The 24051-nt window shown below is 31.7% G+C and overlaps 5 protein-coding genes across 9 annotated transcripts in view; 2 read left to right on the forward strand and 3 right to left on the reverse strand.

Moving 5' to 3' along the window:
• The window catches only part of LOC124531404 (ras-related protein Rab-5B), a 27403-nt gene extending 12227 nt beyond the window's left edge, over nucleotides 1–15176 (reverse strand). The window contains exons 1-3 of one of the 4 annotated variants that reach the window (XM_047105982.1): nucleotides 14965–15176; nucleotides 10495–10745; nucleotides 3750–3822 (exon numbers count right to left, since the gene is read on the reverse strand). In XM_047105982.1, the coding sequence (XP_046961938.1) occupies nucleotides 3750–3822; nucleotides 10495–10742 (321 nt within the window). In that variant the 5' untranslated portion in view covers nucleotides 10743–10745; nucleotides 14965–15176. Of the gene's footprint in view, nucleotides 1–3749; nucleotides 3823–10494; nucleotides 10746–14396; nucleotides 14703–14728; nucleotides 14894–14964 lie in introns of those variants that run through there. The other 3 variants (XM_047105985.1, XM_047105983.1, XM_047105984.1) reach the window with 3 other exon arrangements.
• Nucleotides 14025–16153, forward strand: LOC124531405 (anaphase-promoting complex subunit 13). 2 transcript variants are annotated; one of them, XM_047105987.1, is made up of 2 exons: nucleotides 14025–14036; nucleotides 15853–16153. In XM_047105987.1, exon 2 carries the CDS (start codon nucleotides 15940–15942, stop codon nucleotides 16150–16152), a length of 213 nt encoding a protein of 70 aa, XP_046961943.1. In that variant the 5' UTR covers nucleotides 14025–14036; nucleotides 15853–15939; the 3' UTR covers nucleotide 16153. The 2 variants fall into 2 exon arrangements, with proteins under 2 accessions (XP_046961943.1, XP_046961942.1); XM_047105986.1 differs by lacking the exon at nucleotides 14025–14036 and adding an exon at nucleotides 15592–15693.
• LOC124531402 (rRNA-processing protein UTP23 homolog) lies at nucleotides 15575–16907 on the forward strand. The gene is made up of 2 exons (XM_047105979.1): nucleotides 15575–15829; nucleotides 16253–16907. Exons 1-2 carry the CDS (start codon nucleotides 15710–15712, stop codon nucleotides 16886–16888), a joined length of 756 nt encoding a protein of 251 aa, XP_046961935.1. The 5' UTR covers nucleotides 15575–15709; the 3' UTR covers nucleotides 16889–16907.
• Nucleotides 16908–16973: 66 nt separating this feature from the next.
• LOC124531403 lies at nucleotides 16974–18634 on the reverse strand. Its single transcript, XM_047105981.1, has 3 exons — nucleotides 18231–18634; nucleotides 17504–17745; nucleotides 16974–17129 (listed from the first exon to the last, which is right to left on the reverse strand). Exons 1-3 carry the CDS (start codon nucleotides 18532–18534, stop codon nucleotides 16974–16976), a joined length of 702 nt encoding a protein of 233 aa, XP_046961937.1. The 5' UTR covers nucleotides 18535–18634.
• A 118-nt stretch (nucleotides 18635–18752) lies between these two features.
• On the reverse strand, nucleotides 18753–23838 carry LOC124531400 (pre-mRNA-splicing factor CWC22 homolog). Its single transcript, XM_047105974.1, has 5 exons — nucleotides 22629–23838; nucleotides 21495–22149; nucleotides 21213–21351; nucleotides 20732–20849; nucleotides 18753–20255 (listed from the first exon to the last, which is right to left on the reverse strand). The coding sequence occupies exons 1-5, from the start codon at nucleotides 23665–23667 to the stop codon at nucleotides 18883–18885; spliced, it is 3324 nt and encodes a 1107-aa protein (XP_046961930.1). The 5' UTR covers nucleotides 23668–23838; the 3' UTR covers nucleotides 18753–18882.
• Nucleotides 23839–24051: the final 213 nt, after the last annotated feature.

Raw genomic sequence — 24051 nt, forward strand, 5'->3', positions numbered from 1 at the left:
ATCCATCCAGCCAATTTACACTAAACGGGCAGGAAATGAATGATACACGTAAACCATATTCATGAATCACTACATACATTAAGTGAAAACCGTATGAGAATCAGTTTAGTCATTTTCGCATACAGACGCGGCAAGGGATGTTTAATTTATACTATGTAGTTTCTTTGTTCAAAGTAGCTTCATCGTCTCCGCCCACACAGGTCATAGTCGTGTTAAAAAAATTAATATATCAGTTTATATATATGAGTAAAATATTAAGTTACAATGATAACGTTATAATAACTATTTGTTAGTTATAAGTAAATTGTTTAAACTAATTAATAATAACATAGTATCCGCTGTGGAAATATAAACGCTATCTTGATTATGAGTCACGAAACGTTTATAATTTACGTATGTTATTATTACAGTATCGATGGCTATGGTTGAGTCTTGTGTAAAAGTCTGGAGAATACCCAGATAGTTACCGACGAACGCGAGTTCTAATCCGGGCAAAACGCGTTATCGCAGTTTGAAAACCGTTGTTATAATTAATCTCGCGCTCGAGTAGAAAATCGTAATGAAACCTGCAGATGCTGAATGAACTTTACCGGATCAATGTCTTTCAAATGGAGCAACGTAGTATCATTGTCTATAAGCTACAGAAAAATCTGATGTACTGGATTTGATTTGCCAGAAAATTATTTTTTTTTATATTAAATTCAAGTCAATTACTAATTAACGCCTTCATGGTTTTCTGTTTGAATAGCAGAGACTGCATTCTGATATTAGGTCTGCATTTTTTCCCATTTACTATATGATGATCAATAAAGTATTGTAATAAAAATAATATTAATAAATAAATTGATTGTATTTACACTCAAGCATCTGCTTGTGATTTCTTTTCTATTTTTTCTTTTATATTCCATTGAAGTACAAAATTGTAGCAATACACAGTAAACCTGAGCTTGCACACATACATATTCTATAAGCTTCTCTGCTATCCCTTGAATGCCACACAGGTCAAAATTGAATATGAATCATACATTAATCAAGGTAATATTTATACAACTCTAAAAATGTCGAACTTAGAATTAATTAGTTAATTCAAATGGTCAGGCAAATAAAATAAAAAACGAGGAAGCCGCACGGGCTCCAATCCTGTCCGTGTATGTTTCACTTCACGTATTAACTTGAGAATATAAATATAATCTTAGCCTTGTGCCTCGCACGTCAGTCAAGGTGGCCGCTGGGCGCTGGCCCTGATTAGTGTGATATCGTTATTTAATTGTAACAATCGCGGTACGAGTACGCTCGATCGCAATGAGTCATGAAACATTTTAATTTTACTAAATTATGTACATACACGGAGAGCCGACATGGCCCAGTGGTTAGAACGCGTGCATCTTAACCGATAATTGCGGGTATAAGCCCAAGCAAGTACCACTGAATATTCATGTGCTCAATTTATGTTTATAATTTCTATCATGCTCGGCGGTGAAGGAAAACAACGTGAGGAAACCCGCATGTGTCTAATTTCATAGAAATTCTGCAACATGTGTATTCCACCAACCCGAATTGGAACAGCGTGGTGTAACATGTTTCAAACCTCCTCAAAGGGAGAGGAGGCCTGAGCCCATCAGTGGGAAATTTACAGGCTGTTGTTGTTGTGTGTACACGGACCATTCCGCGTCCGTTACCCTCGGCGTATTTTCTTTCCATAATCTTTATTTTTGTTATAAATATAGGTGTAGCATTGAAAGCGATCGTGATGTGACCGAGCCGTATACATCGCACGAATTATTTTTCTTTTGTACCGTCAGCATAATAAGGCTTTAAATAAAGATACATTGTTCTTAATCTACCACACATTTACTGTTATAGTCCAGTAATATGTAACATTGCATAATCCAACTAATATTATAAATGCGAAAGTTTGTGAGGATGGATGTATGTCTGTTTGTTACTCTTACAAAAAAAAACTATTGAACGGATTTGGATTAAATTTACAGTATAGGTTATACATCAGAATATATCAAAGGCTACAAGTGACTTCAAATGACTTCATGTAATTTGGCAATAATATAACGATAGATATCAACTACCCGTGCGAAGCCGGGGCGGGTAGCTAGTATAAAATAAAATCTTTGCAACGCTTTGGAGTTTAATCGTTCTGTGGAAGTCGCTGTGCAATACACTTTTGTTTATTTAATAAGTTCGTTTCTTCATTAAATTTATCGTCACGGTTGCTTATCGAGCACTCTTTACGTCCAACGGCACGTCCGCACGTAAATACATGAGGATTAACGAGTATCACCAAACCTATCTATTAAATGAATCATAATTCCTAGCGCTACCGACACTGACATATGCAGGTTTCCTTACGATGTTATCCTTCACAGCCGAGTATATAAAATATAAAGAATGCTTACCCGGCTTTCAACTGACAATCTTCATTTTAGACTCATCCCCTTTGTTATTAACTTTAATGAAAATATTTAATTTTAAAACGATTCTATGTTTTGTCGACGGTACATTTACTAAGTTATAAATTTAATCGGTTAAGTGCTTTCCTCTGTGGTCACAATTAGTATTACAATTTATTACTACATTTTTTTTAATTACTGACAAAGTTTCAGATGAGCTTTTACTTCATAACAATACTAGGGACTCATAGTTCATTTTATAATAGTTACTTTAATATAAGCTATTAGATGATGACGATTTCACCTAAACATACACATAAATATAGACCACTTCATATAGAGTATATGGAGACGCAACGCCACGATACAACAGTAATATCTACTACTAACATATATATTAATTTAAATAATGAAATAACTAACATGACTTTGTATTTTTTTAATGTTGAAAAAGAGTAACTATTGAGTTACTTGCCGGATCTTCTCGGTAGAATCTACTTTCCGAACCGGTGGTAGCTTTACTTAATTGTTAAATGACAGTAAGCGACTACGTTTTATACTGTGTAATGACTCTTTCATCCCTAACATTAATGTATACATAAATAATTCGATATAACGCCGTTTAATACTATCGTAAACATACCAGTAAATAAAATACACTTTAATTTATACGATAGATATGTATAATTATATCATATGTTAAGGAAAATTTTATCAAGGATAAGTTACCTATAAAACATTAGTAAAAGCTGTATATAAATGAATATGTAATGTCATCTCGAAAATGTCGTATTTGGTAATAGCGACGGAGATAAATAAACTATGATCTAAAAATAGTTTATCGACGATTTAATATGAATATATTTCTTTTGATGAGTACTGAGGATTAACTAAAATCAAAATTATTCGAGTAGGCTTTTATAAGCACTTTTGAATCGTCACCTAACAACATTTTTTTATATTAAGCGAAGCTACCACCGGTACCAAAAAGATGATTCTACCGAGAAGAACCGGCAAGAAACTCAGTTGTTACTCCTTTTCAACATTTTAAAATACAGTCATGTTAGTTAAATTCAATTATATATGTATGCATGTAATATATTGCCTAGAAGCTAACAAGTATTAATTTTACGCATTTTTATACCTTTATACATTTATGAAGCACGTTTAAAATAATGCGTTAAAAATATCCTAAATATATTCGGAACAAATCAAATCACTTTATCACTAAAAGATATCATCCTAATTTTATAAATTACTGTTAAAAATATAAGAATTTCACTCCCACTGTTTTATCGATTTATTGTGTAAGTCGTACATAGGCTACGTAGTAATTGTATTTACCTGATTAGTGATGTCGTATACTACGATCGCCGCTTGCGCCCCCCTGTAGTACATGGGCGCTAAGCTGTGATACCTGGAAATATACACACGTTATTACATCTGTGGAACCGGTGAACCAATGAATCCTCTTTGAACACGACATCGAATTATTAGTAAAGATTTAAAATTGATTCATTCAAAGCTTATTGTTTGGAGGTTTTTAGTTCGAGCGCTTGACTAGAAGACTCCAAGAGCAGTTTTATACGAATATTTGATTTTATTTAAAATGAATTTCGTTTGAATAAAAATTAATATAATATGTTATATATTAATAGCCTGAACCGAATTTGATGAAATTCGGTATGAAGCTAATTTGAACTCCAAGAAAGGACATAAGCTACTTTTTACGAGCGAAGCCGAGAGCGACTACTAGTATAGTATTTTAAAATCGTGTATTTATTTATATAATATTTATACTGTGACTACTAAAACGTTTTACATTTAAAAAAATTGCAAACAAGCCGCTGCGTCGAGTATTGTGTGTATTAAATACGACAAGTTGAGACCTCTCCTACAAAGCCATAAATGTTAACATGTAGCAATTATTGAATGGAATAACTTCATCATTTTGCACATTTATGAGTAGTACGTTTCGTTTTCCGGTAGTGAAGTTTGTACATTGTGTAACGCACACATCAATGTCTCTATACTTATATGACGAAAATATTAACTCATTGAAGCTTGATAGGACTATAAACTGATGGTGTATCCTCGTGACCTAGGTTTTACTCGGTTGCGAGACCGGGTCAGGTCTGGTCTGGGTAAGTACCACCACGTATATTCTACAACTAAACAGCAATTCTTAGTACGATTGGTATTCCAGTTTAAAGAGTCAGTGAGCCACTGTGTAACTGAAAGTTTAATTGTGTGATATGAGATATGATCAATTTTTCCGCTACCGAACTACTATCTATGGGCAGTGGTGACCCACTTATCATCGGGTGGTCTATTACCAGTCAACCTACCGTTGACATCAAGAAATTAAATACAAATAAAAATAGAAGGTAATTAATGAGAGCGAGCCGATTCACCGATCTTTTTAAGAGGCGAAGGAAAGTACAGATTAAAAATAGTTAGATCAATGAAAAATAGATCTATGCTTATACAAAATATACGTAATTAATATCAATATATTATTAATAGTTATGTATTTTGATCACAAAGTACAATATCTCATTTACTGAAATAGAGTTTGACGTATTTGATACAACTGTATTTCGATTAGGAATAAAAAACAAAGCATTTAAACAGCTGACGTCCTACTTTATTTTATCAATCGAAATTCAATCACGATAATATTGAAAATGTACATCGTATGCTTATCACAGCATCGCAGCTAGACTGTTGGAATTCTTTTGATGCAATTAAACAAAGAGATATTACGTCATAATACGAAGAATATCATCGCTAGTTGTCAAGTTTTAATTAAAAAATCATTACGTAAGTCGTGATGGCCCAATGGTTAGAAGATGTGAATCAAATCAAATCAAAGTATTATATTAATTCAAGTAGGATTTTAGAATCGTCATTATTTAAATGTAAAGCTACGACCGGTTCAGAATGTACTAACGATAAGAACAGTCAAGAAACTCAGCAGTTACTCTCATTAAATCATAAGCAATGATTCTCAGGTCGACCCACTACAGAACTTTCACGTGTTTTCATTATATAATTTGTTTTTATAACTCAGCGGAAAAGAAGAAAACTTCTTAAAGAAAAACCATGGAAGTGTCGATTGAGAATCTTAAACGTTGAAGTAGCTTCCTCGACAAAGGGAAGGTGGCCTTAGACCATCAGTGGAACATTTGCAGGCTAACTTTAGTTTATTATGAATTTCAATAATAATACATAATAAAGTCTGCCTCGAGTTTAATTTAAGTCAACCGGACGCGTTAACTATTTAACAATACCATACATTTAAATTTTGCTATTTGCTGTGATGTTATCAAATAACACGATATAAAGTTAATTTAGTTATCAAATAAAAAAGTTATGATTGTTGTTTCAAAGCTTAAATTAAATTCGCCATAATCACTTGTAACATTTTTCTATTCAGAAGTGTTCTTAAATCTGTATATTTTAAGTTAAGCAATAGCTAAAAGACATTTAGTATCGGTAACAATAATGAGACGAATATAATTAAGCGCGTTATCAAATTTAATTTTAATAAAGGAGGTTATAGCTAATCATTAACAGTGTTTAATCGTAACAGCGCGAACGAATTAGTAACTATATCGTGTGTAGTGATGTAAGGCAGCGCCGGCACGACTAGGGCTGTGCGAACATTCATATTATGTTAGTCTCCAATGAGGGGGGCAGGTGTTAGGTACCAAATTATATATGTAATAGGCTATTTGACAATGCGAAAAATAAATTGTGAATTATTGTAATCAGTGTATATTATGAGTTTAAAAATGGTTATTTACTAACGAAAGTTGAAAATAATAAAAAAAATGCATTTTTTCAAACGTTTGTCACGTGACACAAAACGCTCCTGATTGGCCGGGCTTATGGTGAAGTCACTTTCTTGTAAACCTTGCTTTTCCACTATATGTACCACAGAATAAAACACAGGAACGTGACGTCACCGACCCCATTGTAGCGCCATATTGTCCAAGTAGCGTTTTCGCGCGTTTCAAAAAAAAACACAACTTTTACTGGGTTCCTTAACTTCTATTAAATAATATAAAATTGATTTTATAAACCAGTCAAATAGCCTATTTTTACTAACTAGTAGCCGTAGTGTGTTAGGTAAAAATATGAGCCAATGTCCATTCTTTGAGCTCAAGTTTGCTTCATACAAAATTTCATCAAATTCGTTTCAGCGGTTTGACCGTGAAATAACGACAGACATACAGAGTAACTTTCACATTTATAATATCAATATAGATGAGTTCTTGGTATTGTTTAACTTACAATTTCACTATAACATATATTGATTGTAACTACAGAGTACTCCACGTAAATGTATCACTGACTTCGTGAGTCCAACATTTCATGATAATTTGAACACTCATTTTCTCATTTATAAGAATAATTAAAATTATAACGATGATATTGTAAAGCGATTTGAAAAACATTTTGGTCGAAGTGGAGTCTTGCAATCACGTTAAGAGGGAAGAAAAGAGAGGATTTGAAGGTAGTAAAATTGACAGCAACTTGTTAGCGGTTGTCAGTTGCTTGGAATAATAATAGATTTTCCTAGTTTTATCGTATCAATGCGCATACTAAAGTATTAGTTCGTAAATGGAGGTCAAAAGACAAGCAGCCAATTTCAATCTTATCTGTTGAGTTAGACAAAAACCTTTCATTATTATAATAAAAGTGCCGATGCAAATACTTATATGTCTTGAGGGAAATGATAGGTTATAAACTTAGTCGCCAGATTTAAAAACTGAGAGATTACTGGTACTGTATTTAACGCTTATAATAACAGAATTTAATATTCATACTAGTTTAATGTTACCCAAAATCAAAATCGAAATCAAAATAAACTTTATTCAAGTGGGCTTTTACAAGCCCTTTTGAATTGTCATTTAACAATTAAGTGAAGCTACCACTGGTTCGGAAAGTAGATTCTACCGAGAAGAACCGGCAAGAAAATCAGTAGTAACTCTTTTTCAACATTTAACAATACAAAATCATGATAGTTAATACAATTATTTAAATTAATATATCCTGCCTGGCAGTCAACTGGTATTAATTCCACGCTTTTTTATCATCAACAAAATCTTGTATCGAATAATATTCAATTAATAATATATCCTGGAAGTCAACAGGTATTAATCCCATGCTTTTTTATCATCAACAAAATCTTGTATCGAATAATATGCCTTTTTTACCAATGTATTATTATAAACGATTTGAATTTACGAAACGGCAAAGTTAAAAATGTTTAAAAACTAATATACATTGCAAACTAGCCGACAACCCTAGCGGTGAGGTATCTGTAGTGTTAGTGAACGTATGATAACTGTACATCACGGCCAACACACGCCGCGATACTGTACAAATGTCGCGTTGTTTTGATATTGGTATCGCCCCCGCGGAGGACTGACTAAATGTCATTCAGTCAGTTGGCGAAAATTCATTTTCCTTTTACCAATATGTTTGGGAAAAATTTACAATTGTTTTGTTTATAATAAATTAAGGCAAATTAAACACTGCAGAAAATATACACACATGTACTTTTCAAAATCTATACTAATACTAATATTATAAATGTGAGCTGAGATGGCCCAGTGGTTAGATCCCGTACATCTTAACCGATGATTTCGGGTTCAAGCCCAGGCATGCACCACTATATATATGTGCTTAATTTGTGTTTATAATCCATCTCGTGCTCGGCGATGAAGGAAAACATCGTGAGGAAACCTGTATGTGTCTTATTTCATCGCAATTCTGCCACATCTGCATTCCACCAACCCGCATTGGAACAGGGTGGTGAAATATATTCCAAACCCTCTCCTTAATGGAAGAGGAGGCCTTAGCCCAGCAGTGGGTAATTTACAGGCTGTTACATTATAAATGTAAAAGTAACTCTGTGATTTGACACAGATTAACACAAAATCAAGGATTATCGAGCTTGTTTAAATTTAGTGTCATTTGAAAGTGACAGACTGTGATCCGTTACCAGACAAAGCGTAGGATCCGTCGATCATTTCATATATATACTGATATAGTAAGCGGCATTGTTCGTTTGTTTGTTTGTCCGCTTCTATCTCTAGAATATCCGATCGGATTTCAAATGTGTATTGCAATTGATAGCAATTCAGACGTCTCATTCTGGTGGAAAATTAAAATAAGCCTGTGCGATATGTCACATAGATATTTGATATTTGTTCAAATTACAGCGTTGATTTAGTATTCGCTGATTACCATAAACTAACAATAATCAAAATCAAAATTTGTTCAAGTAGGCTTTTACAAGCACTTTTGAATCGTCATTTAACAAACTACATTAGGTAAAGATACCATCGGTTCGGAATACAGATCCTAACGAGAAGAAAAGGCAAGAAACTCAGTAGTGAATCATTTTCAACATTTAAAAATACTTCATGATAGTTAAATACAATTATATATGTATTTAATATATCCTGACTGGAAGTTAACAAGTATTAGCTCCACGCTTTTTTATCATCTATATAATCTTGCATTGAATATAATCTTTAGTGCAATACAATTTTGTGTTTCTGATACCTAAATTACTTTCCAACTGTATTTCAGGAGGCAAATCCCACCTCCAAAAAACAGTACCTACTAAGAACCAGCTATGACTTTATATTTACGCGATGACATCACATGTCATGGTAAATAAACATTACATTCTCTATACATATCATAAAATAGATGTGTCTGTTTGTAATATTAAAATAGGCCCTTTACTCAATGCATACGTATTTATACACGGTGCATATACCAAAATAACATGTTTAACAATTTTGTCGGTCTGTCTGTTTGTTCCGGCTCTCTAGTCTATCTATCATATGTCTATATATCTCTCTCTAATCTCTGGAACGGCTGGACCGATTTTCACAAGACTTTCACTGGCAGATAACTAATATACTAGAGAGTAACTTAGGTTACTATAATTTTTTTTTGTTGAATTCATATTCATATTGTAAGGTCGCTGGCACAGCTAGTTTATTTTTAAAATCTGTCATCTCTGTATCATCTACAATTCGAACATAGCAGGTTCAAAATCAATTCAATGCTGTATCACGAGAATTCAAGTGCATATAAGTGCGTACTTAAATAAATTATAATATCACGATTGTCGTTTTTATTTGATTCTATCTTATCGTTTATATCACAAACTGCTAGCCAGTATACTCGAAGTTAAACGAAACTTTGATACACGTCAAATTTCATCTGAAACCAGTCCGGTACGACAAACACAAACTTTAACTATTTAAACTCGTTAAGCATTCAGCTGCCTACAAACAACTAACCAGTGAAAAGAACCTCTATACATAAATTAAATTAAGCTGGAACGATACATGCAGCACAGCATCGAAAAGATTTACAGTAACATACTCTATATCCCGATAGCTCTGTACATGCTATAAAGCTTAATTGTACACCATATAAATAGTTGGTTAGGGTATGTAGTCACCATCGCCCATAGACAGTGGTACTGTGAGATATATTAATCGTTCATCAGATCACCAATACACCACCAACCTCCGGAATTAACACGTTATGTTTCTCGATCCTATAATTACACTGACTCATTCTAAACCGGAACACAATAAAACTAACGACAAGTATTGCTGATTGGTAGACAACCCAATCTTACACAAAACCCCTACCCTACCACAGAGAAAATTATCATTAAGCAATGGATGAATATATCTTATCTTGGAATATAGTCCAAAGTCAAATAGAAAAACAACAAAAACAAAGCAGGCCTATGATAAAAAAAAACTATTACGGTTCTATATTTGCGTATATATTTTAACTTCTTTCTTCGTTCATAATGGGCGTATACCACCCACTCAGCACTTACTCCCCAAACATTAGCACATAGTGCTTCTGTATTCCGGCTTGAAAGACGAGAGGGCCGTTGTAATTACAACAATGACATAACATCTTAAACGCCATTTTACAGTTAACACACGCATGTCCTTACAATAAGGGCGAAAGTCGAATCTACGTACAAGCAGTTGCTCATGTATTAATCTAATACAATGATAAGGATGGTTACCTCTCCTGCCCCGCCGTATCCCATATCTCGAACTTGACCGTGGTGTCGTCGAGGCACAGCGTCTGCGTGAGGAACGCGGCGCCGATGGTGCTCTCCTGGTACTCGTGGAACTGACCCTTGACGAACCGCAGCACTAGCGACGATTTACCGACCGCGGACTCGCCCAGCAACACCAGTTTGAACTGGCACACCTTAGTCTGTGGCGCGCCGTTCGGCCTTTGAGCCGCACCGCTTCTGTTTGTTGCCATCGCCTGAAATAAAAATTAAATGAATTGCCACGAAACTTATATACTTAATTATCTTTAATTTATATTCTTTATAAAATAGTTCACTAGCAACGCGCCCCGGCTTCGCACGGGTCAATACCAAAAAAAAATCAAAGTATTCTTTATTCAAGAAAGCTTTTACAAGCAGTTTTGAATCGACATTTAACAACTATTTTAAGTGAAGCTACCATCGTTTCGGAAAGTTGATTCTCCCGAAAAGAACCGGCAAGAAACTCAGTAGTTACTCTTACAATTGATACTATATATACTACAGGATACAATTATAAGGGTTTCTTACTATGTCTATGTAGTATATACAAAAACCTTCATCTCGAATCAATCTATCAATTAAAAAAACCGCATCAAAATCCGTTACGTAATTTTAAAGATATAAGCTGACACACGACAGTAAGCGGCTTTGTTTGATACTATGCAATGATGATGATCATAAATCATACATATAACTATAGACAGACTGAGTTACAAAAATGCATTGGAATTTGAACCCATATATTCTCATACAAATATAACTCAGACAACGCGATTCTCTTGTTTTGATAGTTTCCAATAGTAATAGATATCGCCCATGTACGCATATTGTAAATATATATTATTTATAATCAATTGGGACGATATAAAAGATAAATATCTTCGTTTTTATATATAATATACATAGAGAAACATTTTAACGCTTTTTTTTAAATATGTAAACGAAATATTTCGCTTATTAATTCATAGACGTTTTTATTTTGTAACCACGTAACTTCTTTTCGTTTTATTATTTATTTTCTTATAAATATCAAAGTATAAATTACACCATACAAGTTAAAGTAACTTTTATTATCAGGACAAAAATATATATTTACATAGTAATAGTAATACAATACGTAGAACTATCATTGAAACCACATATATATCTATTAATAGCAATAATTAATCAGAAATAGAAGAGTATGACTAAAACATTCAATTACAATAGACGTGAATTTATATACACTATTTAAAAATATCGAAATGTATTCATACAAATATATATATAAAATATACATAGGAACGTCATTGAAACACAATATTCAAAACAATCAGAATTGACAACTATGTTACGTATTAAAAAGATATATGTATCTCTAACAATATAACAAATATATTTAATTCCCGGATAAATCTTGTTATCTATATGGGTAATATAATCCTGGACTATGTATGGTTTGTTACAATAATCTCAGAGAACTACTAGGCCAGTTCAAAAATGTCTTTGTATGATACATAAACCTTCTTATGAAAATTTAATATGTATATTATAACTGAGAACATGCTACCTACAAAGTGGATCAATAGCAATAAATATGAGATAACCATGAAACTATGAAACCTTCATATATATTATTGTATAATCTGAAAAAAAAATGTAACAACGCAAGCACAGATTCTAGGTTTAGATGTGTAGCAAATTTATTATTAATTAGTATGCCTTGAGGCACTATGTATAACTGTGTGTGTCTGTGTGTTTGTCTATCTGTACTCTCTACATGATTATATCTATTTAATGAAAATGGTTAATATATAAATTATACATAAAATGAAATTGTGAGATGAAACTTATTTTCAAAACAATTGAAATTTTATTGCATGAAACACTAATATAAAAAGAGTAAAGTAATGACCTTAACTATCCCACTGTTGGGCTTAACCTTGTCTCTTTTCAAGGTGAAGCTTATTGCACCACATTCGATCAAATTTCGTGGATATATATTTACACACAATTTCATTGATAATAGACACACTCAGGTTTCCTTCACCGTTGAGAAGCTTATTTAACCCATAGGAGATTATATTAGCTCACAACAATTCAATTATGTGAGTAACAAAATGGCAAACTTAATACTTGTGGGATATAATCATTAAAATCATTAATCATACTTTGTACTGATACAGCTCTTACAAGTATATAGAATAATTGTTGTATAAGTATAAATTAATATTAATATTTGAACAATTTATTTTGTAGTATAATATTTTTTACAGAGAAGTATGATGACTTATGACAATACATGTCTGTACTGTACTACTGCACAATAACAATTGCAAAACTCTGAATTGTTTTTATTTTCTCGACAAGCATGATTATTATATTACTCTGTCTATAGAGATATAAGTAATTTTTTAATGTATAATGATACAGAGAAAAAATATTACCTAATGAATAAAACTTGAATGTTTTAACCAATGGATAGAATAAACAATAAATAATCCTTTATTTATTGTTTATTCAAATATAAACAAATATAACAAATTGCCCTTCCATAAATAAAAATCATCTTCAAACAGAAGAAGAGATCTATACCAATTTTTTTAAATAGAGTAAGGCAATGGATGAAAGAAATACTTTTGATTGCCAAGACTTGAAATTTCCTTTACCGCACACTATGATGTAAATTCTTACATACAATATATCATTAATAAATCATTGGACAAATATCTTAAATAAGAAAATAGTTAAGTTTCTTGCCTCTCCTACAGAAATGAACAAAAATTAGAGGTAGACTGAGGCATAGATAACATACACATAACAGTTATTATGTATACAGGAACAATTATTTAAATTAAGTTGATTGGGATAATCATTTAATTATATATGTAAATTCAACTCAAGTTACGACAAGGAATGGAAGAAAAATACAAAATTATAAGTTATATATGTAAATATTCCATTACAATTTTGTGAGATCGCTTCTACTGTTTATAATATATACTAAACAAAATGTCAAAACAAACAGTTGTGAAATGAATAATATATAGAAATAATATAAGGGCTGTATGTAGAAAATACTACTACATAAACGCAATCTATGTATATTTAAGTGTGGTATTAATTAGTACTAATTCATTCATATTCATTCAATTTCATAGACACGATATAATGATAGAACCTAAACTTGTTTTCTTATCAGAATACATTAAATGCAAATTATAATCCATATAAATAAAGTTACATTTTTGATTTAACGGAACTTGTTTTTGATCTACATTCATTACAATCTTGAAATATAAGAGCAAAAAAGCCTATTAGGAAAAAAACAACTTAATGAAGAATGTATTTTTTATTTGATTTGTTATCATAGAAATGTGCTGGATTCCTTTTTCGGTTTTGCAAAAATATAGAATTGTTGAAAGCACTTAGAAGTCTTAGCCCAGCACTAGTCTACATTAGGTTGATAATACTAGTAAATATAATAATTATGTCCACTTCATATTACACTTATGATTCATTTCACTGTGTTTATTAGATTATTATTTCCAATTAGACTTTTCTAAAAGATAACTTAATATGTGGGATTTGTAAGCCTTTTATCATATTGCCATGTAATATGATTATAATAACATATTTTAAAGATTTAATGGAAAAAAATAGTCATAAATCAATGTTGTTTCTATGGCTTCTGTATGAGAAATTTCAAGAAGCCTTTGTTTTGTTTGAGCTGTCATTATTTTCAATATTATAATGTGCATTTTCTAAGTTTTTTAATAAGAAGAATACAATTTTACATTTAAAATTCATCTCCTACAAGTTTGTAGCTAAATTATAAAACTGATGTTTTATCTTTTTGTATGATGTCAATTATAATAAAAACTCACCAGACTCGTTATAAGACACAAGAACACAAATTATCCACCATTGACAAATTCACTAATGACTTTTTTAATTTCAAATTTAATTTATTACGACATAAAAAGTATATCCAACTTATTTACCTGCTTAAAGTAATAAGAATACCGTAACAAAACAAGAAAAATTGGAACAAAAACAAGATTTTGTTATCTTCGCGTGCGTATCATCGTGAAATCACAAAGAAACTGAACAATGAAACTTTATCGGTGATTACTTGGCGCTCGCGGAACCGACATTCACGATTTGTCCACAATTTTATCGGACGCCATCGAAAATGCGTCTGCTGCTGATGACTAACCGTGTCACTCCGTATCAATTAATTTCCTTCGTTGGCCTATCACTTCGAATCGCCTTGGAGAGAACGAGCGAATCAGCTGTAACTTATAAAATTCTCCCGTACAAGTTATCAAACTTAGGAACACGTAGTGAAATCAAGCTGATTTATAAAGCATAATCCTGCATTAACGAGTTGGTAGACTACATTATTTGATAAAATGACGCATTTACTAGATTATAAGGACATGAAAGACGTACCCTCCCTGTTATTATATTGCCGTTGCGCACTTTTTATTGGGCGACAAATCCTCGCGAGGTCGCCGTAATTCCGATAATTTCATTAATTACACACTTATATGGATAAAATCATTAATTGAATTGTTAAACTGGAAAATCTAGCACAGAAATGCAAAATGACCACGAACAAACATGGAAGCGAGAGAGCGAGCAAGACAATTCGTAAAAAATAACTTTTTATCTATGGCAATAAAAAAATTATACAGCCTATGTTTAATCGATATATACAAAAAAATCTTATTATTATATTTAAAATTTCTAAATATAGAAACATGTTTTATATTACAAATGTAAACATAATTAAATTTATTTATTTCACATAACTGCGTATCTATAAAAAAATATTTAAAATCTTCGATGTCTTAAGAAATAGTAAGAACAATCAGTTTTTAATAATTCCTCTATTAATAATAAAAACATTACAAATATGATAAAAATATTTGAAAACACTTTTAAATCTTATGCCGTCTTATTTACGAAAAAACAAAAATCGGAATCGGTTTCAAAGTTTTTGACTCCACAATAGTAAACAAATATAGACACCTCTAGTATCACTTGTCAGTTGTCAGCTCTTACTGTCACTCACGTCTCACACTTTGTCTCACACTTGTAATAAAATGTGCTGAATGTTGAGTTAGTAAATAATTATTTAAAGGTATATGCCATTAAAATTTGAAAATTGATTTTACTGTAAGTACCCTTGAAAATGAAGATAACAAGATACAAGAAAGTTCAAAAATATCTTAAATTTTACTATAACAATTATGGTTTTCATCAACCTTATCAAGTATTGATCGACGGTACCTTCTGTTTTTCTGCTTTTAAAGTGAGTTATTTTTTTTATTACAGAAACTTAGTTTGGATTACTGCTCGCAACTTGCCCCATAGCACTTTGTTTAGGACGTAGTACTTTTAAAAAATTAATACATCCTAATAATGGATAGCAAGTACCGTCGGAATGGTCGCCTCATAGACATAGTAGATGAGGAATGGAAAGCAGAACAGTTGCCTGACGAGGACATTCAGGTTCCTCTAGAAGAACTACCTGACCCTGAGGCTGACAGTGCAGACTCACATCTCACTCTTAAAGAACAGAGTATGCGGTGGCAGGAGAACTTCCCAGAACCGGCTAGCAGTAATCAAAACTAGGTATTCAAGTACTTAATTAATAATTAACCAATATTTTTTGTCATCATATTCAATTAGACTTTGTTCTCAGTATTCTAATTAATAATTGTTCTATTTTCAGGAACACATAAATATTAGAGATCAACTCTCAAAATACCTTAATGGAAGTGTGAAATTATTAACAACAAGGTGTATTATTAAAGAGACTGAAAAGATATCTAAAAAGACACAAGGAGCTCTAACTATTTTAAAACAGTTTGGTATTCATGAATGTGACCATGAAGAACCAGTCTCTGGCTCAAAATGTATATTAACTATGATAGGAAAAAAGAACCAAAAACATTACATTCTGGCCACGCAAGACAGAGATTTACAAGAGAAAATGAGATTAAAACCAGGGGTACCTCTACTCTATTTACATAACAAATCTCCTACACTTGAAAAACCATCGAAAGCAAGCTACGGTAAAGCTGGTTCAACATTGGAAGACAACCAGTTTATGTTTATAAGTGAAACTCAAAATGAAATATTAAAAAACATGAAGAAAGCTCTAGGAGTAGTTGAAAAGGTGGAAGAAAAGAATACCATAAGAAAGAAAAAAGTCAAAAACCCTAACCCATTATCATGTAAAAAGAAAAAGAAAAAGCCAGGTGTGAAAAATAATATAAGTAGTGCCAATGGTGTTATTGATGGCAAAGTACAGAAAAGAAAGAAATCTAAACCCAAAAAGGATCTGTTACAAAGTATTGCTAAATAAAACAATTTTTGAGAGTAAATCACATGTTTTATTGAAATAAATTAAACACTTTTTTCTACATAATTACTTTTATTACTACTTACGGTCATTTAGGCTTGAATGGCCATAAAAGCTTTAGTCGGTGAACTCTAAATGTAAGTATGTGTATGAGAGGTAAGTTGGTGAGGTAGATTATATGAAAATGTGAGAGTATATCATAGCATTCCTCCGGTTCAAATACCTCTTGACCATCTGGTGAGTCCTAAAATATTCACACATGAATAAAAAGTTTGTTAAAGTCAAATCATTGCAGACTAACTTTTATGACTATTTAAAGCAAAATTTTGTCTAAATTGAACTTTTAACTAATTTATTATTCATTATTAATAAGATTAGATTAGAGAAAAATTCTTTAAGTTATGTTAAAAAAAAAGTAGGCCATATTCATCAGCACCAGTTGGCATTCAATTTTAAATTAACCACTGTTAAATAAATTACACAGTAAAAAAAAATTAAAATTTTCAATATATTCCTCCATTTTTTTTAAATCATAAGGGTCAACAAAAATCTATATGAAAACATCCTTACATACCTTATATCAAAAGTCTACTAGAGTAAGATATTAGTTTAATATACCTCTATAGTATGCCTTATCATAATTTCCTTAAAAAAGTTCCATACATTAGTTGGTGGCATCCAGTAGTACCATTTAAAATAGTTATGGGTAGCCAAATAAATAGTAATGAAGCATGCTAGCTTAGATGCGGTGAACTCACGATGTGCTGAATAATCTATGCACTCTTTCAATAAACTTATGAGAAAGTATTTTTCTGATAACGAATCACTTAATAGTATCTTATTTTTCACAAGAAAATTACCTGAGAAATGGAAAAAAATTATTATATAACTATACCATAGCAACTTTACTACCTATATTACTTACTTTACTTTAAAATACAAATAAATATATTTTATAAAAATAAACATAAAGTGGTAAGCAAATTTCTCGTCCAAACTGCCTTTATGTGAAAATAGACAAGTCTTATATTTTACACTATATTTAAACATATTACTTAAAAACAATATAAATGCAATAGTTTTATACTTTTTCTTTGTTTTATATGACCTAATTTTTACATCAGGAATAATATTAATATTGTTGAGACAGGTTTGGAGTTTATTTGTTTTTCGGCTCACACATTTTCATCACAAAATATAAAATATTTTATAGTAAACTAGAAAAAATTTCTTTAAATGCCGAAATTAATGTTAAATCTACAAGCCGATATCGATTCTTTCATCATCATTCAATTGATTACCTTACTTTTATTGCAAACAAATCTAATGAGGCTTTTATACCGACCTAAATATTTGTCCAAGCCTTTGCTGGGATCAGTATTCTCTGCAGCTATCATTGCAATCACATCAATTTCCGTTACTATTGTACCAATTAAGAGGCGCGGTTTTTCTTCTTTTACCGGTATCTTGAATGGTGGAGCTAAATTCTCTTTTAATGATTGTAAATACGAAGGAGCAGAAAAGTGCTCTTTCAAAAGTTTTTCAGAAGGATCAGATGAAAGTTGTATTGGTGCAGATCGAACCTTTAATTTTATCATATTGGATTCAGATTCATTAATGTTCGACTTATCATTGTAAACGGTTTTCATATTGATGTAATATAATGCTTTATAAGTCTTGATATTTTACTTATTTCATTAAAAGGTCTAGCGCCCAAATTTGCTCTGCAAACTGCAAATGGAATATAAATCGCTTTTTGATTTGTCACTTATAGTCGTTATAATATATTGACAGATAATACATGTTTATTTATATCATATCTTTTTTTTTAATTATAACTAAAAGCTTAAAAAATAAAAAGAGCAAATAGTTTCTACCGAATTTATTATTACATTTAAAATCTTATAAAATTAATTTTCTCAATATTTACAAATGCGACATTTATAACACTTATAAATCTTGTTATACCATGTCTTACTCATGCATCACAACAGGATCTAGCGTTCGCGCCTCCTTTCATATTCCTTTTCAGCCCTTTCTGGAGTTCTACCTTCAAATTTTTCTCTTTCCTTATTATTGTGTTGTGTTTCTAAATCAAAATTATCCCAGTAACGTCCACCCAAATCATTTTTTCCTGTACCCTCGTCACTTTCAGAATCCGTGGAAGATTCACTACTGTCACGTGAATTGGATTTGCCTTTTTTCTTTTCTTTATTGCGCTTTTTACTCTTTTTACCATTTGAACTATCCTTCCTGTATTCCTTCTCGCTGACATCTTTTCTATCTTTTTCGCGCTTCCGACTATTGTAATCTTCATCGTCGCTACTGGAGCTATTTTTATCATATTTTTTTCTACGTTTAACTTCTTTGACCTCAGTACGACCGATCTCGTTTCGATCTCTTTGTCCGTCTTCGTCAGCTTTTCTTTGTTTATTACGAGATTGTTCCTCGCGACTTTGAATGCTCTCGTGCTCAAGTTCTCTGTCTTTATTATTACGGTCATCTCGGGGTTGTCGAGATTCTCTATCATTCTTTTTACCCATTTCTTCCTCATACTTTTTATTACTTCTTCTGTCTAGATCCTCATCATTCTTATTCCTCCTTCTATCTACATCTTCGTCATTAGTTTTATTTCTCCTCTTGTCTGGGTCTTCACCAGTATTCTTATTCCTTCTTCTATCATCATCATCATCATCATTATTTCTATTTCTCCTTCTATCTACATCGTCATCATCATTATTCCTATTTCTCCTTCTGTCTTTATATTCATCATAATTTTTGTTTCTTCTTTTGTCGTAATCTTCTTCATTGGTATTATTCTTTCTTTTATCTATATCTTCATAATTATTCTTGTTTCTCCTTTTCTCTACTTCTTCCTCATATTTTTTATTTCGCCCTCTATCCCTATCATCTTCATGATTCCTATTTCTCTTTCTGTTTGTATCTTCTTCATATGTTTTATTTCTTCTTCTATCTGTATCTTCTTCATAACTTCTGTGGTTTCTGTTATCTTCACGATGCCTACCATCTCTTCGATAAGAAGTTTCTCTCCCGTATGTTTCAGTATCCCGATCCCCACGATCTTCACGTCTTTTATCGCTTTCAGCGTCATCACGTCCGACATTCCTTCGATCATTGTAATCTTTCCGTCTTTGGTCATCGCTTTTAGATTGTCCAAAGTTATTCTTATCTCTATCAGATCTTGAATCATTTCTTCTAGCATTAGATCCGTATGTCTCATAGAAACCTTCATGCCCCCATCTTTCAACCTTGTCCATATCTTTGTTAGGAACCTCAGCCTCAGGAGTTTTATTTTTGCTGTTTTTCTTTTTTCGTTTCTTCTCCTTCTGTTTATTTTCTTCTTCAGAATCTAAAATAATTAAATAATTTCGTGATTTCGATTTTATTAGAAGTGTTATAGTATAAGAAATATTTTTAACTAAAAATTTAACTGTTGCAAAATGTGACAGTTATTAAAAAAATACTCATTTTTGTTATAATTAACAAAACTTTTAACAATTTAAGCAGAGGTGAAAAAGATACTTGTTTGTCTAGATACAATATACCTATGTAAAAAAAATAAAATAAGTAGTGGTCAATTCTAAACAGTAAAATCTAAATTATAAATAGTTAAAAGTAAAAATTAATTAGTATTACATTTTTACTCTTATTCTATCATAAAAAAACTGTTTCATATTTACTGTGTAAATAAAATTGTTAAAATTTTTGTAATATTTGTATTCAAATTATTAATATGTTTATGTATCTGGTATCCATTTGGATATGTATATCTCTAGTATATATGAAATTATTAAATATTTTGTGTAACTTTTAATTTCATCTCACCACTTGAACTTGAGTCACTAGACGATGAGGATGAGCTGTCTGAACTCGAACTACTGGAGCTGGAATCGGAACTAGAGTCACTGTCCAGTTTGATTTCTGTTATCGGCGGAGGTACATTCTATAAAGAGAAACAAATTTAGATTAAAATCGGAAATGAGATAAAATCAAAATAAACTTTATTCAAGTAGGCTTTTAAAAGCTTTGAATCATCATTAACAATTAAGTGAACATATAACAAAGATTACTGATTAAATGACAGTAATATGTTAATAAATCATTGTATGCTGTATCATAAAGGATCCAAACCTCTCAAAGAGAAGAGGCACTATGGTTTATTTAGATTTTTAAATATTAAAACTTACTTTTAACAGTTAATCAATTTGATAATTATTGTTTATAGTATATCAGTTTTTATTTGTTTTTAAAAAAATATTACCAAACTATTTAATGATTTGAAATAAAGAAGACTATTTGAAATTACCTTTGGCATTTGTTTCAAATGTTCCCTTAGCTCGTCTGTGAGACCTCCAAGACCAATTGAAGTGAAAAAGTTGATAGAAAATCTTGTATTCTTGGGATTATCTCTGGGAAATACACCAGAGAATGCTTGCTGCAAGGTTCTGAAAATAATAAAAAAAATACAGTGTAACTTTAAAGCTAGGTAAATATATAGTTCTTCATATACATTAATATTAAATCTGAATAATATAGAATGTATTATTGCTTAGAGACAACACTTAAGAAAATATCAAATGTAACTTACGGGTCCTTTAAGCGATCATTGAGTTTCTTCAAGCCCATATATTCGGCTAACTCTTGGAACAATATTTTAATATAAATTCTACTCGAACTTGTTGTGTCTTCTTCATTGAGTTTAACACATTCTAGAACTTCCCAGCTAATAGAATCTGTAAACAATAGATGAGCAAAGAACTTGCTCACATTTCTGAGACGATTTGTGTCCAATCTATGAGCTGTAGAGTAAGAATCTTTGAATATTTCTTCGAATGGACCAATATAGATCCGATTGATGTTACAAAATCTTTGTGCCAGAAGTCCATAGAACTTTTCGTAAGTTCTCTGTTCAGCACAACAGTCGAGGAACATGTGACAGAGTTCAATTTCTTGTCCTGGTTTCAGCTGCATTTTCATCAATTTGTGAGCACATTCCTCAAAGTCCAAACTTGAATTGATAGTCAAATATATAGTTCTTCTTAAAGCAATAAGATTTGTCTCAGTGTTATCAATAATAGTAACCTCTTTGCTTTTTTCTGCCTCCTCATCATCAGACTCATCGCTACCTGATTCACCAGAACCATCTTCATCATCAGACTCAGCGTCAGATCCAAGGATTTCGTTACTGAGTGCTTTGTACTTTTGTTCATTTTCTTCATACTTGTCATCAAACTTGAAGACATCTGAAATTTAAATAGTAACAGTTTAGAAATTTTTAATTTGAGTAGACACTTACAGAGTACACTCAGTAATTGAATTAAAGTGAAATGTACATAAATGTAGGGGAAGAATAAAAACTGTTTAGATTTCTATGATTTTTTTAACAATGATATAGAAATTTAATGAGTAAACACCAGGTTCATATCATGCATTTCAGGTTTTTATTTTATTTATTTGAAGAATACCAGCACTATTTTTATTATTCCGTTTACACAACAATCTCACTATCATATATAAAGACAGATGTGAAAAATATTACACACAACAAAATATTATAGTCCAAAAAAGTTATCTATTTTAAATGTTTTAGTATGTTAGTAACTCATCATTTTACTTTATAGTGATCGAAAAAAATCTCTGATAGAGATGTCGCATTTTATTTGTGATTTTTGTTTTTGTCAAATATAAGTAAGAACATTATTAATATAAAAAGAAAACATACTCAGGATATCCTGTGAATCTGTTGCGTCGTCCAACATCAAAAGATGAGTAAACTGTTCCTCTTCGGGCACCAGTTCCAACTCCTCTAAAACTGCTGGATGGTCTTTGAACCCATCTTTCCAAACTTGAAACATGACTTCAATCATGTACTGAACTCTCTTATCCAACTGGCCTTCATGTAGAATGTTCCTTAACATCTCAAAAATGGCATTAACACCCTTGGATGAGACCTCTGTGAGTTTCTGTCCGCACTCCTTTAAAAATGCTATTGCAACCTCCACAGAATCATCCGTTGGTGTTTCTACGAGCAATGTCAACAGCTCTAGAGCTAAAATTTCATGTGCAACTCTTTGGTTTACAAGGTGAGCAATAAAGGTAGCAGATGAAATACATATAGGCTTATCATTTCGCTTGAAACCTCTCTTGAACTGTATTACTAGTCTTTTTAACAACAATTCTCCTATGTTAGGGAAACGTGAATTGACTGCTGATACCAGGGCAGCATAAACATTTGTAAATGTTGGTGATGCTGCTTGAGCTTGGATCACCGACCGACTGAGCAAACCACGCCCTCTAACTATATTCTCCTTTAACAGCTCTTTAATAATAATGCCAATGTTACCAACGTTTATCTTGTTAATGTGCCCGTGGATAGACTTCTTGAGAGCTTCCCATGCAAGCCTTTGATATGCGACAGATGATTTGTCGGTGATTTGAGCCTGCATCATTCGCAAACGCGCGGGAGGAATGTACGCGCCACCAGTTCTAGTGTTAAGCATGTCGGTTTCTTTAGCTTTTTTCGCTGGCATCGCTTTGCTTTCTTTTGGCGCGTCATCACGCCGTTTGTCTTGCTTATTCGGGACATAAGGGGATTTCGATCGAGAATGTCTTCTTTTGCGTCGAGAATCCTTTTCAGTTCTATCTCTCGGAGATCGAGAACGAGATCTCGACCGACGCTTTTTCGATCTTGAATCTTTTCTATGGTAATCACTCTCATTGTATTTTTCTTTTTTGCGTTTATTATCGCTACTTTCATCCATTATAAACACAAATGTGATTTGACCTAACAACAATTATAGAATTAAATTAATTACAATGTTACAATATAGTTTGTTAAATTTATTACTCTTGAATATTCAATTGATAATACTTGTTTTTAATGGCTTAAATCTTGACAACGTGAGATATTCAATGGTGTAGCCATTTTGAAATTTCAAGATGACTTTGACGTTTGACATAGATAACGGATAGTTATTTTTTTTAATAACTTTGCCCATTTAAACTATACAAAGACTTACAATTATACCGCCAAAGTAACTAGGATAAAATACTTAGGATTCCAATATTAAAAACCTTATTAAAACCTAAATCTCATTACTCTACAATTAATAAAACAACAATTAAGAAGTAAATATAATTTGTGA

Source organism: Vanessa cardui, chromosome 7 (assembly GCF_905220365.1).
Source record: "Vanessa cardui chromosome 7, ilVanCard2.1, whole genome shotgun sequence".
Lineage (NCBI taxonomy): Eukaryota > Metazoa > Arthropoda > Insecta > Lepidoptera > Nymphalidae > Vanessa > Vanessa cardui.